The 16,906-nt window shown below is 41.3% G+C and overlaps 2 protein-coding genes across 3 annotated transcripts in view; one reads left to right on the plus strand and one right to left on the minus strand.

The window, feature by feature from the left end:
- Positions 1-3,250, plus strand: part of EIF3M (eukaryotic translation initiation factor 3 subunit M) — a 20,137-nt gene extending 16,887 nt beyond the window's left edge. For both annotated transcript variants that reach the window (XM_018567727.1, XM_018567720.1), the window contains 3 exons: positions 1,769-1,912; positions 2,519-2,579; positions 2,948-3,250. In XM_018567727.1, the coding sequence (XP_018423229.1) occupies positions 1,769-1,912; positions 2,519-2,579; positions 2,948-3,068 (326 nt within the window). In that variant the 3' untranslated portion in view covers positions 3,069-3,250. The remainder of the gene's footprint in view (positions 1-1,768; positions 1,913-2,518; positions 2,580-2,947) is intronic.
- A 2,184-nt stretch (positions 3,251-5,434) lies between these two features.
- CCDC73 (coiled-coil domain containing 73) overlaps positions 5,435-16,906 on the minus strand; it is a 48,036-nt gene continuing 36,564 nt past the window's right edge. The window contains exons 15-20 of the mRNA XM_018567687.1: positions 14,669-14,815; positions 13,435-13,516; positions 11,179-11,229; positions 9,020-10,411; positions 7,012-7,142; positions 5,435-5,710 (exon numbers count right to left, since the gene is read on the minus strand). Coding sequence (XP_018423189.1) covers positions 5,435-5,710; positions 7,012-7,142; positions 9,020-10,411; positions 11,179-11,229; positions 13,435-13,516; positions 14,669-14,815 — 2,079 coding nt within the window. The remainder of the gene's footprint in view (positions 5,711-7,011; positions 7,143-9,019; positions 10,412-11,178; positions 11,230-13,434; positions 13,517-14,668; positions 14,816-16,906) is intronic.

Consider the following 16,906-nt stretch of genomic DNA (forward strand, 5'->3'; position numbering starts at 1 on the left):
ACAAGATGGTGAGAAAGGGGGGGGGGGGGGGGTTTGTTCTATTGACCCTGCTGACCACTAGGGACTTCCCTCACTTTGTAGGGATTTCCACTTGCTTCCTGCTGTGGCTGTTGTACAGGAAGTGAAGGAAAATCTTCCCAATGAGACACGGATGGAAAGTGTTGAAAGGGTTTATATCCCGCCCTTACTCTACCCAAAACTTAAAATAACATAGTTTGGGCTTCAATTCTACTTGAAAGTGAACCTGTGGGCAGGCTGTGGACCTTCACGGATTTACAAGTTTTTAACAAGCCGGAAATGAGCTTTAAAACAAGCCCTTGCCGACCTCTGTGGCTGCAGACGTGGTGGAGTAATTCGTCCACAAAGTCACAGCAAATGCATTGAACTCATCCAAGTCCACATCCACAGCTTTTACTCTGTGATAACATTAGAGACTTGAAGGCTGGAATGCAGATCAGGGCAGGATGCGTGGCGCTGACAAAGACTTCTGTACTTGTGGATGGATTGCTCTACTGTGCCTGCAGCTATATAGATCGGCAAGGGTTTGTATTTTTTTAAAGCTCATTTACTGCTCAATAAGAATATGGAAGTACTTGAATATTCAAAGCCTAAACCACACGTTCCCTTTTATTAATGTGCTGCCAACGTGTCAGGCTTTTAGCTAGAGATATTAAGAAATAAACCTATTAGATGGTTTCTGATTTTACTATACCCGCCATAGCAGCCTGAGAGCTTCGTGAAGATAACTGTATGGGCCAGTTTACTTTAGAAAGCACCTCATTTGATTTGCTTTACTTCTGTGAAAAGAATGTGCCGATTCCTTGATTACTAATTAGAAGTCAAGCAGCACAATTTGTCATCCACATCGCCCCGGCTTGTACATCTATTATATCTTTGTGCTCACTAAGCCTGTTTATGCCGTGCCAGGTTATCCAGACTGCTTTGTTAATTATGCTAATTCCTGCTAATTGACTTTAATATTTTTTGGAGTCTGTTGACCATAGACCCCTTTTTTTTTTGTTGCTGTGAGTTATGACTTTTGCTTTTATTGGGTCTCTGCTTTCTTGTTGCAATTACTGGTAATTAACAATGATAATTAGTAAAATGTCTTGTAATGCTATAAAGACGATTTTTATGAATCTAGAAGAAAAAAAACATTCCCTCGTTAGCCACTTGATTTCATGTCTAGTGAGCCAGAGGTCCTCTGTTATGACGATTTTTACTTTTATTTAAATCCTGGATAGCTTACAGCGTAATAGAAAATATTTAATATAATCAATTTTCAGTATGTTTGGAGAACTTTAGTCTAATGAAGGGCAGGTTATGGTTGTAAATAGGGATGCAGAAGTGAATCAGGGGTGGACAAATCAATTTGGAATTTAGGAGTCAGTCGGAAAACCTCACAAGTTAGGTGCCCCAACTCCTGAATTCCAAATTAATTTGTACACCCCTGATTCAGGGCCCATTCACACCACATCCAGATCATCACCAGACCAGATTGTTTCCGGATCCAAAATGCATCCTAATGTATCCCTATGCTATTTCTGGCCTCTGTTCACACCAGTGCAGTCTGGTCCAGACCAGAAAAATACCACAGGTCTCGTTTTTTCTGGTCTGGAATGCACTGGAACTGCGGGCAGTTTCACACCATTTTCCGGACCAGACCTGATCCGGGAAATGGTGTGAACCTGCCCTTATAGAATGGTGCATGCTGTATTCTTTTTAACTCTGCAGGGATCAAGCTTTGAATGTTTGTTTATTTTTTAAGGTCTGTCACATGAGCAGAACACGGAGAAAATGAGACTTCTAACACTCATGGGAATGGCTGTGGAGAACAAGGAAATCTCCTTTGATACCATTCAGCAGGAGCTGCAGATCGGGGCAGACGATGTGGAAGCCTTTGTAATCGATGGCAAGTTATTCTCTTCTGATTTTTATGCATTTAGAGAAAAGAAAATTCCCTCATTAGCCATTTGATTTTTGTTTTTCCTCTAGTGATCCAGAAGTCCTCTGTTATGATTTTTAAATCCTGGAGAGCTTAATTTTCATGCTTTCCATTGAGCACAGGACACATATGAACATGTCATGTAGTAGACTGCCGTACTGCTCAAACATGATTCACACTCGGTTGGCATAAGCTCTCATCCTGCTGCTTTTATAATACTTCTGATCTGTATTTGTATACACAAAGTGATAGTCCGCTAATGTCCGTTCCTTGGAGGTTCCAGATGTCTTGACTGTCTATAATAGGCCAAGTTAGAAAGCATTACCGCATAAAACGGTATTGCTTTATTATGCTAACCTAACCTAGACTGGCAATCATTTTGTCAAAGGATCCAACAAGAATTAGCAGCCATGCAGAATTTTTCCTAAACGCACTAGGAGCCTGAAAAGGGGAATCCGATTCCCTATTACCAAAACAGGTTCTTACTTAGACACTTTGACTAGGTTTATTATTATTTATTTGTATTTTTGCTTTCATTGAGTAAACATTTTTGCTGTCTCTGCATTTTTGTAGCTGTGAAAACCAAGATGGTATACTGCAAGATCGACCAGGCGCAGAAAAAAGTTGTTGTAAGGTAATGTATTCCTTTCTCCTCTATAGTTTGCAGTCTAGTGTGTTTTAATTATTTCTCGTAATATATCTGTTTAATATTTTAGATTGTTCCCATCATGTGCTAGTAGTTAAATGCCGGCTATTTATCATAATTTTATTAAGGCCGAATGTGATTAGCTTATTTAATGAAAGTGTCCTATTTTCCAGCACATTTCACTTAATGACCGTGACAGTGGCCTGAATGCTAATTAGCTACACGTCTTGCTATAGTGGCTTCATAAAATGGGAATTGCGCCGAGAAATCCTCTGTGCAAAATAACATTGTCTGAATCACCGAGGACAAAACTTGGCGGTGTTGTAAGAGTTTGTCTTTTTTTTTATCCTTTGCAGTTACAGCTCACACAGGACCTTCGGAAAGCAGCAGTGGCAACAATTGTACGACATTCTCAACACCTGGAAAATCAACGTAACTAAAGTGAAGAACAGTCTACATAGTATCTCTGAGGCTTGAGCATTTTAGCCTTTTCTCCTAACCATGCTGAGTATTTCCACAGCTCTGGACTTTAGAGGCCAATTCCAACCCCCCAATACGGATATATTAGTTAAATGTGATCACTGGCAAGTTAAATCGTATGCTAACTTTTTATTCCCTTATAAAATTCCAGTGCTTGGATCTCCATACCCAGCTGCCCCCATCATTGCAAGTGCTTTAGCTGGCATCAGCAGTGAGAGGGCCTAGGTTATGGCTGGGAAGGAATGTAAAAAAGCAAGTGTGTGAACTTCACCACTTCGTAGTACAAGGGGACAATTTAACCTACCAGTGCTTATCTGAAATTGAGATGTATACGTAGAGTTGGCCTTTAATGTCCATCGGCTGTGTCTGCATTGGCTATCCTCCTCTGATCTGTTTTAAATTATGGAACATACATTCTTTAAGGGAAAACATTCAATACTTTTGTAATCCCCATTGCCCATAGGTGTGTGAGATAGGACACTGGGTTCTATCAGAGATCTATCTCCAGTACTGTGACACTGCTCCTGGGTCAGGCTCTCTGTTACATTTAGTACTGATTACACTCGGCTTTTAGTTTGTGCTAGGTCTAAGAAGCTTGAATCCTTGGGGCAGTTCCACAAATTCCTACATTACACGGAATTGTATCTTCTCCTATACAAAAGCCAGACAAAATTCATTTGTAAGCGACCTGATATAAAATCTGAACAAAACATCTTACTTTGTCCTTTTTATTTTTTGGTCTGTTTTTTTTTTATTCTGAACAACCCAGAGGTGCACTAGATCTTCGGATTGCAGGTCATTTTGGTTTCAAAGTAATAATAAAACGGATATCTCTAAATGCTCATTTGAAATTAGTTTATTTGTCACAAAATAAAAGAAGCCTCAGCTTAAAGTGACCCTAAACTCAGGAGTTGAATCTTAAAAATACATTCAAGTAACTTTAAAATACATTTTTGTTATTTGTGTATCACGTGACTGTAGATCCTCAAATCAAATCATCTCTGAATTGGTCCTGACACTGTCCTTCCTTCTAGAGGGGGAGCTACTTTTCTTCCCCATGGTCCCTGTGTGTGTTGTAAAGTAGACGCCGCTCCAAGCTCGCTCCCTTGATGGACTACAAGCTCAATACAAATTGGTAAACTAAAGATGAGATTGTAGTCCATCACAGGAGCGAGCTTGGAGCGGTGACTACTTTACAACACACAGGGACCATGGGGAACAAAAGTAGCCACCCTCCAGAAGGAAGGACAGTGTCAGCACAACAAAACAGCCCATATAAATCTTTCATAAATAAGCCAGAACAGATCTAGTTTGTGTCCCGCCAAAGAAACAAAGGTGAGTGCCGCATTTCAGTTGTTTCTTGCACTAATGTACCTGCACATACAAACTGATATCAGGATAAAGAAAGCTGAAAACGGCTGGCATGGTTAAAAGGACTTGTAAAGCCCTAATGATTTGGTTGCCAGTAGATGATTTAATAATTTGATTTGCTTTAAGGAAAGATGTCAGTTTACTCTGGAAATCATCATGAGGTGCTGTCTGTGCTTATCTACAAATAAATAAAATCCAACCGCCTCCCCACCCATGCTCATTATTCTCCTTCATTTACTTCATCCCTTCTCATTCCCCCTCACAATCCCTTTCAAGAACCTATGGTAACGTTTCAAAACCTTTATAAAGGGATCAGTACGACTAACAAACATAAAATGTAATTTTATGACTTGAATGGAACACTTTGGAGCATATTTAATAAAACAATCAATGTGATGTTCGCAGGTGTTTAATAATTTCCTCTAATTGAAAACAAATGCCCCAGGAAGATTCACCTTTAGTGAATAAATATATGTAAACTTATGCGGTTATAAATTGCTACATCCTGTTTTAATGTGAATGCATATTGTAACCTTTTGTTAAAATGACACTAAACTTGGGGGTTAAATCTTGAAAATTAACTCAAATACCTTTTAACGAATAGGACACTGGCTACTTTTGTTCCCCCATGTTCCTTGTGTGTGTTGTAAAGTTGGCAGCACTCCAAGCTCGCTCCCGTGGTGGACTACAATCTCAATACAAATGAGTAAACATAAGATTGTAGTCCATCACTGGAGCGGTGTCTACATTACAACACACACACAGGGACCATGGGGAACAACAGTAGCCACTCTCCAGAAGGTAGGACAGTGCCGGCATCAATTCAGAGATGATTGGAGGATCTACAGCCGCGTGATACACAAATAAGATACATTGTTGTTCATAGTAAGGTACTTGAATGTGTTTTTAAATTTAACTTCTGAGTTTAGTGCCACTTTAAGTAATTAAAAGCAAATAAAAAGCACCCTAGCATGAACACATCAGGTGCTAGGTTATATGTTGCCTCCATTTTCTATTGCTACATCTGGGGCCACACCTTCAGAAGTGGTATTTTCTTTACCCTCATTGGTTTCTTCACAATCTTCCAGTTTTCTCTTCTTTGATCTATGCAGTTTACGGTATTGTAAAAACTTCTCAATAGCAGTTATCTGATGCTGTATGGTGGAGCGTGAGCCGTTCTCCACCTTGCCTTGACTTATGTTTAGGCCTGTACAAAGGGTTGCAGACGAGTTGTTGGAGCGGCAGGTTTGGCTTTCGATCACGTTAAACTAAACAGAAAAGAGGAAATGGCTTGAAAACAGCCTACGTTTAGTTATTTTAGGTCAATAACCATTTTCTCTCCATTACCATTATAAACAAATACACAGTGCTATGGATCATTGCCTCTGTGATGTATAAGGAGGCTCCATATTTCCAGTGAAGAAATGTTCAGTAGCTTATTTAGCGTGTCAAGACATAAAGTGACTTTGAATATACTTCATGGCTGCCCCGTGAAAATTTCAGTAAACACACCACCGTATTTTCACAAAACCAAGTAGATAATCAATGAATAAGACACAGTCTAGTGCACACGTGTCAAATACTAGGCCTGCGGGCCAACTCTGGCCCACCAGACCAGTTAATGTGGCCCTTGCACCTCTACTGCAGCTTTAAATTTGTAAACTGAAGCCAGTGCTGTAAACGGGCCGGGCATCACAGGACGGCTGCCCACGTCCCCAGCAAGGTCCGGGCAGCCTTCCTGTGAATCACAGTACCTGTTTACAGTGCTGCCAGCAAATCTTCCTGCGGATCCGCACCAACCGGGACCCCTAGTGTGACTGCACAGCCCAGGATGGACCCCACACAACCACCTGAGAAGCCTGCACAGCCCACCTGAGAGTCTGCACAGCTCAACACAACCTGCACAGCCACCTGAGAGTCTGCACATCTCACCACAGACCCCTCATAGCCACCTGAGAGTCCGCACAGCCCGCCATAGAACCTGCACAGCCACCTGAGAGTCGGCACTATTACACTAATTGACATTATTATTCCTAGACGTCTACTTTCAGAGCTGGTTTTTAAGTTATTACTAAAACCAGTAATAATTTAATGCAGAGGCAATTATTTAATATGATGAAGAGTTCATTCATTCATATAGTCTTCACAGATACATCCGGCCCTTTGAGGGCAACAATAATGCTAATGCTGGCCGCAATAAAATTGAGTTTGACACCCCTGTTCTAGCAGCTTCTGAAGATTGGATGGTACAGGAGCAACAATGTTGGTGCTTAATACTATATACAGTAATTTATGCTAAATATACATGCCAGCTTGATTGCAGCTACCCAACTCATCTAACGTTTCCAACAATAGAGACCTGTAAACCTGTGATAATGTTTCTTTAGGTGCCTGCTTTAAATACTGCCATATACAACTTTGCCAGTTAGATAAATGACACCATGGTGCCCTGGCCATCATACATTAAACCTGTCGTAGGCTTGTAGCATCCAGCTGCTTGTACAATTGCACATTGCTATGAGGTTAGATCAGTCAAGGTGCAGTGACTGATGATTTGTAATAGACTTACGTCTTCTGTGGGAAAAGGGGAATTGTGAAACGTCTGAACTATTGCATTCCATTCTGCACTGTGATCCTTCCTGGGAACTGGATGGACATTCATAGACAAGTTGTCAAATGCCAGCCTCTTAATTGATGTACCTGATGAATAATGGATATGAAAAGTTAGATTGTGTGGTCAACAGATGTACTGAAGGAGCTCAGATTAAAAGTGAACTTTTTTTATGTTCTCAAATGCTATTCTGAACATGGCACGGATTTTGGTTATATAAGGGGACAAAGTTTTGCAGTTAAGGGAGCATGTATGCATATTAACTAATCACCTAATCATTTAAGGAAATATAACATTCAAATAAACCCTTAAAGTATGCACAGAACTTTTTTTTTTTATCTCCTTCTAGAAAGCGCTCGCTGAACCCGGGCCCTCTTTGGAAGATTTACTCTCACCTCTTGTTATGGTGAAATATTGGATTCTTTATCACTTTCTGTCTCTGTGATGATGGTCAACATGACCAATAGAGAGGGTAAATCTCCCCAGCAGGTACCCATAAAGCAAATAAATCGTGACGGTTTCTAACCCTTCCACACACTACCCAAAACGACAAAATATTATGGTTATACATCACATCAATGCATATGATGTAACACACATTTATCCAGGGGTATGGTCATTGTGCCACAACCATTTTCTAACTTTGTATAAAGATGTCATCAGCACACCAGCACGACCGAGTCCAAGTCAGTGCAAATCCATTTATTGATAGATGTCTTTCAACATATAAAGCGCTTTATGGGCCGCACAGGGTCCCCTTCATTAGGCTCAGAGTAGACACTGTATCGAGTACAAGTACCAATATTTTTTTTTTCGGTGCGCCTCGAATACCGATACTGGAATTCCCATTAAGAAAGCCGGGCAGCGTGTAATGACTCGCCGCCCAGCTTTCACCAGGTGACGAGGAAGAATGGAGCCGCAAATCAGGAAACCGGAGTGCGAGTAATATCTCGCTGGCCAGCTTCCTGATTGGCCAGCTTCCCGACCAATCAGGAAGCCAAGCAGCAAGTAATTACATGCTGCCTGGCTTCCTAATTGGCTGGGAAGCCGGCTCCATGCTTCCTCGTCTCTTGAGGATGGAGCCGGCTTCCTGGTCAATCAGAAAGCTGGGTGATGAGTCATTACCTGCCCCCAGCTTCCTGATTGTCCGGGAAGCTGGCTCCATGCTCCCTGGTGACCAGGGAGCATGGAGCTGGCTCCCTGGCCAATCAGAAAGCTGGGCAGCCGGTAAAAACTCTCCACCCGGCCGGTACAAGTACTCACCCAAATACTTGGTATCGGTGCATCTCTAATCCCGACAATATTGTTGGAATCCACCCCGCTGCCTGATTCACAACAGGCTCTGCCCACCCCCTCCCCTGTCTGTCCCTCCAGTCAGCACTGGAACAAAGAGGGGGAGGAACCCTGCGGGAAGAAGTTACTGACAATCACTGCCCTCTGCAGTGGATAGCTGTGAGTTGAGTGATCAGCGGTTTGTGATCGTTCAGTTCTCATGCTATAGAGTCGGCGTGTGACAACTGCAGTGTCACACGCCAGCTCAAACTATTGGGAAGAATATTTTTACTCTCCAGATCTCCTGTAATATAATGCTTTAAATAAGCTATGAGTTAATGCACTCCAAATATAGAACTTAAAAGACATGGGGGGCTATTTAAATAAAAGACCACAGACTTGTTGAATTTCTAATTGGTCATCAGGACTTGTCTTTATAATTTCTGCATATTAGATTTCACTAAAGGTTAATTATGAAGGGCATAGGATGGATAATGGAATAGAAGAATTGAAGCAGAAAGTATTGTAATAACTGTAGTGTATAAGTAAAATATGTTTGTTTCCATGGCATTGTTGAGAAATGTCCTGACATAGCCACCATAGTGAATGTATATCAATGTATTTGAACAGACAACAGTAGTCACTTTAATATAGGTCAGTTTTATAGAGATACAGTACTGCTTACGCATCTTACCTTTGGTGTACATATCTCGGCTCAATGAATATGGCAGTGTACAGTTACTTAACTTGCTGAAGGATTTACTTGAAGATTGACTATTCCAGGAGTTGGTTCTGGATAAACCAAGTAGTTTTTCTGAGCTGTCAAACATGTTGGTTATCCTTTCTCTTTGTAAGTTTGTGTTGGCCGTTTCTGTGGAAGAACCAACATCTTTCTTGGAAAGCTCAGGTACAGTTTGTCCGCTACTTTCTTCAAGTGTGAAATTACCAGGCACGTTATTTCCCTCAATAATATTTTCTTTTTCCACACTCATTGGTTCAGCGCTCTCCTCTGTTATCTGATAAATATTGACACTATGTTCATCAGCAAGCAATCCTCTAAAATGTATATCACTTGTGTTTGATCCACTAAGCTTTTCATCTTCATCTCTCACTTGGGGACACATTCCTCTCCCATCTATGTTAACACTTGAGGCATCTGCATTCTCCAGGTTTGTCTGAGAACCCCGGAAGTCCTGCATATGATCTGAAGCAGACAGCAAATGCATATTTTTTACTGGTACCTCACAGCTGTCCAAAACAATGCTTGGAAATGGGCATGAAAGCTGCTCCTGGCCTACCCTGCTCTTGTTTTCTGCTGTTGTGACACAGCCGGGCCTTCTTATGTCCTCACAGTTTTTGCTAGCACCTTCTACAAGTACTTGGTTATCGTTCTCTGTTTGCATACAAAGAGCAGAATCTGCACAAAACCTAGTGTTGTTTGCTTTTACCACCTGCATTGGTTCCACTGTAGGCTGTTTATTTTCATTATTGAGGCAAGAAGTCATGCTTGACTCTAATGTGCCACAGTCCAACACTGAAGAAGAATAGTTATTTTCATCCCAGGTTATGCAGCCTGTGCTGTCTCCATATGCAAGGTCCCCTCTATATGCAATCTGCCCATTTATTAATTGTTCTGTAGTCTCAGGAAACAGTTGGGATTCCTTTGCATGTGTCTCATTTATTAAGACACCTTGCTTGTTCTCTGTAGTGTCTGTCTTATCTATTACAATATAAACTACTTCACTTGTACCATCTCCAGATTTACGATGGCTGCAGTCTGTCTGCTGGTTTGCATCTTGGCTGTAGACAGTCAGTGGTTTATTATTGTCTCGGTCTAACATGACAGATTCCATTATTGCTTGTGTCTGCAGAGAGCGGCTGCATTTAGCTGCACTCTCTCCATCTTCATCAGGATCCTGCAGGTCGGCTCTGTCAGCTGGGATCTCCTCAGTAGATTCCCCATGGCAGCACTCTTTTAGGTCTGCAAACTTGGCTTTGTTCTCTTTAACGTTGCTGTCGCTTCTCTGTTCTTTGCAGAAATGTGCCTTATCTGTTCTGTTATAAACATTTGGAAGACTGCTCCTATCTGTATTAAAACACAAATGTATTTAAGAAACATTAAAGCAGCACTAAGGTTGTGGTATATGTCACGCTCTTGAAGACAGTAACCATTTGTAAAGATGATTTGTTATGACAAAGTTACAGGGGAACGCCAGTCTATATAACTGTCAATGATACACTTACAAAACATCGGGCCGATTAGATGCGGCCATTCTCTTTCTGATTACAGAAGAACAAAACCCAGTCCCTATGTCTCTATATATTTACAGTATGTCATATAACCGTAACATGGTGACGTCATTTCAGAAGTTGTTAATGTTTTTAAATCTGCAGCTTTTTGTAAAATAATACCTGGTGATCCTACCGTGAAGATCCTTATTCAGGTACTTCTTTATTTGGGGTGATAACTGTTGTGCTCATGATTGTCGCCCTGTCTCATTCATGCCTAGTAAAGACTACAATCAGCCATGCCAACATTAATTGTCCCCCGCCTGTCCCTATCAGGAAACTGATGCAGGGCAATGATGTGCAACAATGCTTCAATGAGTTGTATGTAGACAGGAAGTGACTGAAAGAGGCTGAAGGAGGTCAGCAGCTCTGACATGCAAAAATGATTTTACAAAAATGTGTAAACCCTATTTTATGGGAAAAAACAGCAGTTGTTCATATTACATAGAGCTTCAGCAAACGTAAAGTAGTATTAAAGTCACATTTGTTTTTACATATATTTACTGCAAGCAATAGATATATGCAAAAACATTAAAAAAAGTTACCAAATAGGTAACTACTTACCTGAGTCTCCGCCGCTCGATCCTGTCTGAAGATCTGAAGCTTCTCGAGCTGCTGTGCAGGATGATGGACAGGCACATGTGCATTAGAGATCTTCAGCAGGGAGAAGAGGAGATGCACAGGGTAAGTCAATGAACGCAGCCGGGAGCGTGCACGTCGGACAGACACCATGAGACACATAAACACAGCAGTCAGCGCTGGATCAGAGACCGGCACCAGCGCTGAAGGGACTCCTGAAAACTACTGGAAAGAAAAAGATGATCGGAACAAGAGGCATCATTTAAGGTAAGTCCTGAAAGTAGCATTGAGGGGGAAGTGAAAAAAATTGTGACATTAAAGGATAGTTCCCCCCCAATACAAGTGTAAGGACTTACCTTAAATGATGCCTCTTGACCCGATCATCTTCTTTACTGTAGTTTTCAGGAGTCCCTCCAGCGCTGGTGCCGGTCTCAGATCCAGCGCTGACTATTCTCATCTTGGCACTTCCTGTCCGATCTTGGAACGAGAGCATGCGGTGGAGACACAGGCGAGTTTTAACCCGTTTGAAAAGTTGTTGTTTTTTTTAATGTTTTTGCATATATCTACAGCTTGTTAGGAGTAGATTTATGCAAAAACACAGGAGGCCTTAATAACCCTTTAATGTGACTTTAATGTCATTCAGTTAGGGTTTATATATACTGTAAAGTTTAACGCCACTCTGTGTTTTATTTTAACATCTGGGTCCCACTCCTCCTGCATTGAAGAAAACAGGTACCCAAGCTATGCCTACCCTCTCCAAGCTCCAGTACTGTCCATAGATTCCTCCTTAGTTGAGTGTCATCGATACTCTTCATGTAAAATGACAGTTGCGACATTCTGCTCATTTCCTGTGTGGCCGGCCTGTCCTTACACCATTGAACCCTGTCCCCCCCCCAAACATACACACTGCCGAAGAAGATAGAAGAAGCTCTAATGATGTCACAGAACCGGCTAGAAGACTGCAGAGAAGGTGTATATATAGGGAATTTTTTTTTAAATAAAAAAAATACCTGGGGTGGGGGAATTTAGCCACAGCTGGAGTTCAGCTGTAAGAGCTGAACATTGCTTGCAGTGAATGTTTAAAATCCCATTAGAGCAGCTAAAAGCAACTTATCAGGACGTAAGCACTTCACTATGGGAATCTCTTATCATACCTTGCTAGTGCTACCATGGTCCAGTTACTATAATTATTCTCTACTGAGCATTTCCAAACACAATTTAGCAGCTGCTCTGTCCCAAAGTAGACTTAAGTCATCAATTAAAAAAGAGAAACATTCAGCTAGGTAGAAGGATTCAAGTAAACCAGTCTTGAGAGAAGCATGAGGGATACCAATTTTTGACTTCCTTTCTAAAATGCAACTTACCTGGCTGTTCTGCTGACTGACTGGATAATGAGTTTCAGTTCACTGACCCAGAAAAAATATGCAGATAAGGAAAGTTGAAAAAAAGAGTCCTTAATTGAATATTTGTTCTGCGTCAGTGACTCAAAGTATTGCAGTGAGAGGGTCAGTATACAGAGAGGAACCTAGCACTAGAAGGAGAGATTAGCAATGGTGGCCGTTTTATCTAGAATAAAGACGACTTTTGCTTTACTATCTGTAAAAAATAAGTCAAGGCAACTGGACTTGCTGTATTTTTCTTGAAGACGTTTCACTGGTCAAGAAAAACACAGCAAGTCCAGTTGCCTTGACTTATTTTTTACAGCTATACCATGACCTGGATAAATGAGAATCTTCACATACATTTTGCTTTAATAGGTGATTCTTAAAAATACATACAAGCGAATGCTAGCGGCTGTCCTCAATACCAAAGAACATTATTTCTCTTTATACAAAAGTGTTGATGCTATATAAATACCAAAAATAATAATACATCTGCAAGGCAGACAATGGTGCAATCGCTATACTACTATTACCAGATACAATATATTAATGAAGAAGAAAAAGCTTTATTTAGTAATGTAATACACTCTTATGGATGATTTGCTGCGTCCCACCTTATTAATCAGATTCCAGCTTTCAACAATTTAGTGGAGTCAACCAGTAGCTACTCTTCTGATTGGTTAAACAGAAACAGGGAGGGAGAAGCGCTGCAAACCAAGTGGGAGAGCAGGGTGATGTTGTGGGAAGTGAGAGTTCAATATCCCACCAAACAACGCATGACAAATAAAGAACACACCGCCACCACCTCGACCTCCTCGCTATCTTCAATCAACAGGACAACAGAGGACCGACATCCCACCAAACAACGCAAAGCAAGTATAAGAATACACCGCCATCGCCTCGGATTCCTCGTCATCTTCAATCAACAGGACAACAGACGACTGACATCCCAGCAAACAACGCAAGGACCACAGACGACAGACATCCCACCAAACAACGCAAGGCAAGTAAAGAACACACCGCCACCGCCTCGGCCTCCACACTATCTTCAATCAACAGGACCACAGACGACAGACATCCCACCAAACAACGGGCCACAGCAAAGATCATTGGGAACACCGAAACCACCCACCTCCACTCCTTGCCGATGATATCGCAACACTCCTTACCTAAGGGTAAGTTACTACATTTGTTTTGAGTTATTTTTCACACAAATTTACTCATCTCCATATCACACATTTATGTTTTCTGGGTCATTCTGGAGAAATTGGATCCACCACTGAAGGTCGGGAATCACAACTCGCCCTCAATTTTCCCAGCCCTCACTTCCCACAACATCACCCTGCTCTCCCACTTGGTTTGCAGCGCTTCTCCCTCCCTGTTTCTGTTTGACTCACCTATCGGTCGGACACCCCGGTCCGTATGCTCCTGAAGCCGCTCAACTGAGCAAGTACATTCAGTATTATACTTCATAGAACCCCCCAGATCGAGCGCTGTATCTCGGTATGCTGTCCTTGTAACTTTCCATCTTCTGATTGGTTACTCTGGGTTACTGCATTTTACATTTATCATCATGAAGAAAGATGACCTGTGGTTGCCATGGGTTGATATTCAAAATTCTCTTGCACCAAGAGAACATGAGGACGGAGAATATGTCACTGCAAATATGTCTGTGAAGGTTCTCATTCACCCAGGTCATGGTATATCTGTAAAAAATAAATCAAAGCAACTGGACTTGTTGTCGTTGTTGAAGACGTTTTGCTGGTCATCTGACTTGCTTTCTGAATTGAGAAAGCTAGTTGGATGACCAGCGAAAAGTCTTCAAGGAAAAATACAGCAAGTCCAGTTGAATGGTCTAAGGCTTATTAAAAAAACAAGGTACCACATAGAGCAATGAGATGTGCAAAGTTCAATAAAAGTTCAATAATAGCAAGCACTCAGATAAATTCAAGATGATATTTGATTGGCTGCAATGGGATGGCAGAACATGCACACTTTAAATATCTGACAGGTGTAGAGCATTTAGTTCATCACATTAACTAACCTTTATACATAGATTGTGATGCACATTCATGTACTTCCGTATTCGGTACCGCCAACCTATCAGTGCTAGAATCATCTGGGTTTAGGTTTATTGCATTATCCGATGGATTGGTTTGCATGCTGTTTTCACATGAGACATGTTCTTGATCATCTTCCATAGATGCCATGATAATATTCACTTGCTGCTGCTCTTCAACCTTTCCAGAAACAACAAAGGAAAATAACTTGTCAGTTGAGAAAATGTGCCCACTCTTATGAGCATTAAGAAAAACGAAGGGTGGAAAATAATTGTAAAATCCACGAAGAGCCAGAAAGTCACTTTAAATAAAATAACTTGACCTAATGAGACCGGGAGGTGTTACCCACATCAACCAAGCCGACTGCACCTCTTTTCTACATGTTAAACAATTAAAACAAGAATTTTGACACCTAAACAAATCATTAAAACCAAACTCTAGGTAGATACAAAACACACAAATGAATGCATCCCTTTAATCATTTATACCTCAGTAAAGATATTTTTAATGCAACCAGTGCAAATACCTAAATTTGACTTGACATGAGCCTCTTGCAGTTCTTGTAAAGCAGGGCTGGTGTGTGAGAGGCAGAAGCAGTACATGAAGCCAACCAGTTCAAAAAGCGTACCAATTGGAGGAGAGAGCAGAGTGACATAGAGATAAGCTTATCACTGTGCTGCTTTTTATATCACTGTCCAGTCACAGGCTGGGGTGGATCCAGGATGACCTGAGCTCAGAGGAAGTGGGTGGCCATCAGACTAAGGATAAGCGGCAGAATAAAACTGTGGGGAATCTCTGAATTGAAGCACACATTTTTTTTCTGCTTTAATGGGCTTTGATTTATCTTGTTATTTTTGCTGGAGTTCTGCTTTATGGTTTGGTTTCACATCAAGTCTTTGAGTAAGAGTGCAGGTCACAAGCTTACATACAGATACAGACACATAGTAATGACAGGTTGTTATGTCATACCAATCTCCCTGTAATATAAATAAAATCAAGCCCATCCAAACCAAAACATTTTTTGTTTTGCACAGAATAGAGAATGGTTAAGATCCCTCTGGTTATTTGTTGTTGTTGTCTGGGTCCCTGTTAGGGAAATCACTCCCTCTATTTGTCCTTGTGATCAGCAAGACTGAGAGTGATGGGGAATCCAAAACATTACAGTTTTCACCAGAACAGGAAATCTTAAATCAGTGACTACTCTTCTAAAGGGGATTTCTCCTCTCTTTGGAGAGATTTCTTCTCACATTCTGTTGTGTTTTTGGTACAGGAAATTAAGGTAAATCTTGTCAATGAGACACAGTAATAAAAAAAAAAAAGTTTTAACTATTCCCTACTCTATCTAACACTATAAAGAGAACTTTTGGCTCAAGGCCTCATTCACAAGGATTCCTGTGGCAGAAATCCCAGGTATCCCCGTTGAAATTGAGTGGCAGTCCGCATGTAATCATACCATGTATAATTACATACAGTTCAAGATTGACAATTATTGCTGGATGTAGGATAGATGCGTCCAGGAACTCTTATCTATCCCAAACAGCATGTAATCATACCAGGTATGATTACATGCAGACTGCCGCTTACAGATGTGGCCGCTGTCACTCCGCCATTTACTTTAATGAGTACAGAGGCCGCAAGTGGATGCAGACACCTGAGATCCTTGCCGCAAGAATACATAGGTTCTTATCAGAAGAATGCCAGAACGCCTGGATGAGGCTTTTGATAAGGAATTAATAAAAAGATAGAGAAAAAAAAAGTTACGAATAATGATGGGTATATGCTTAAAGGAGAATTATTACTTAAGGGCAAATAAAAATACCCCTTACCTTGATTGTAGTAGCATTCTTCCTTTTTTTCTAAAGTCGCAGCACATCACAGATAAAATCCTCAAAACCTGTAATAAACGGCCATCTTCAGCCCTGCACCGAGCTCCTTTCCTCTTAGGGGGTGTTAACCGTTGATCCAGCCCGCTCACAGCTTTTCTTTTTCAAACTATCCCATTGCTGTGGCCGCGCTTCCTATCATCGTGCACAGCTGTGTTTTGTCAGCGCGTGCACGCTGGCATTTGTGAGCGGGAGGCGGAGTCCGAAGGGAAAAGGCAGCAGCAAGAGACTGTAAGTGCTCTTTTCCCTCTCTCATCAGCGATCCCCAGTAATTAGGATGTCAGCGCCACACAGGGGGAGAGAGAGAGGGGATAAAGAGCCATCCCTCTCTCCATCATTTACCAGAAATAGGCAAGTACATATATTGAGAATGATGACACTGGGTATC

Source organism: Nanorana parkeri, unplaced genomic scaffold (assembly GCF_000935625.1).
Source record: "Nanorana parkeri isolate BGI_ZX_2015 unplaced genomic scaffold, ASM93562v1 scaffold30, whole genome shotgun sequence".
NCBI classification, from domain to species: domain Eukaryota; kingdom Metazoa; phylum Chordata; class Amphibia; order Anura; family Dicroglossidae; genus Nanorana; species Nanorana parkeri.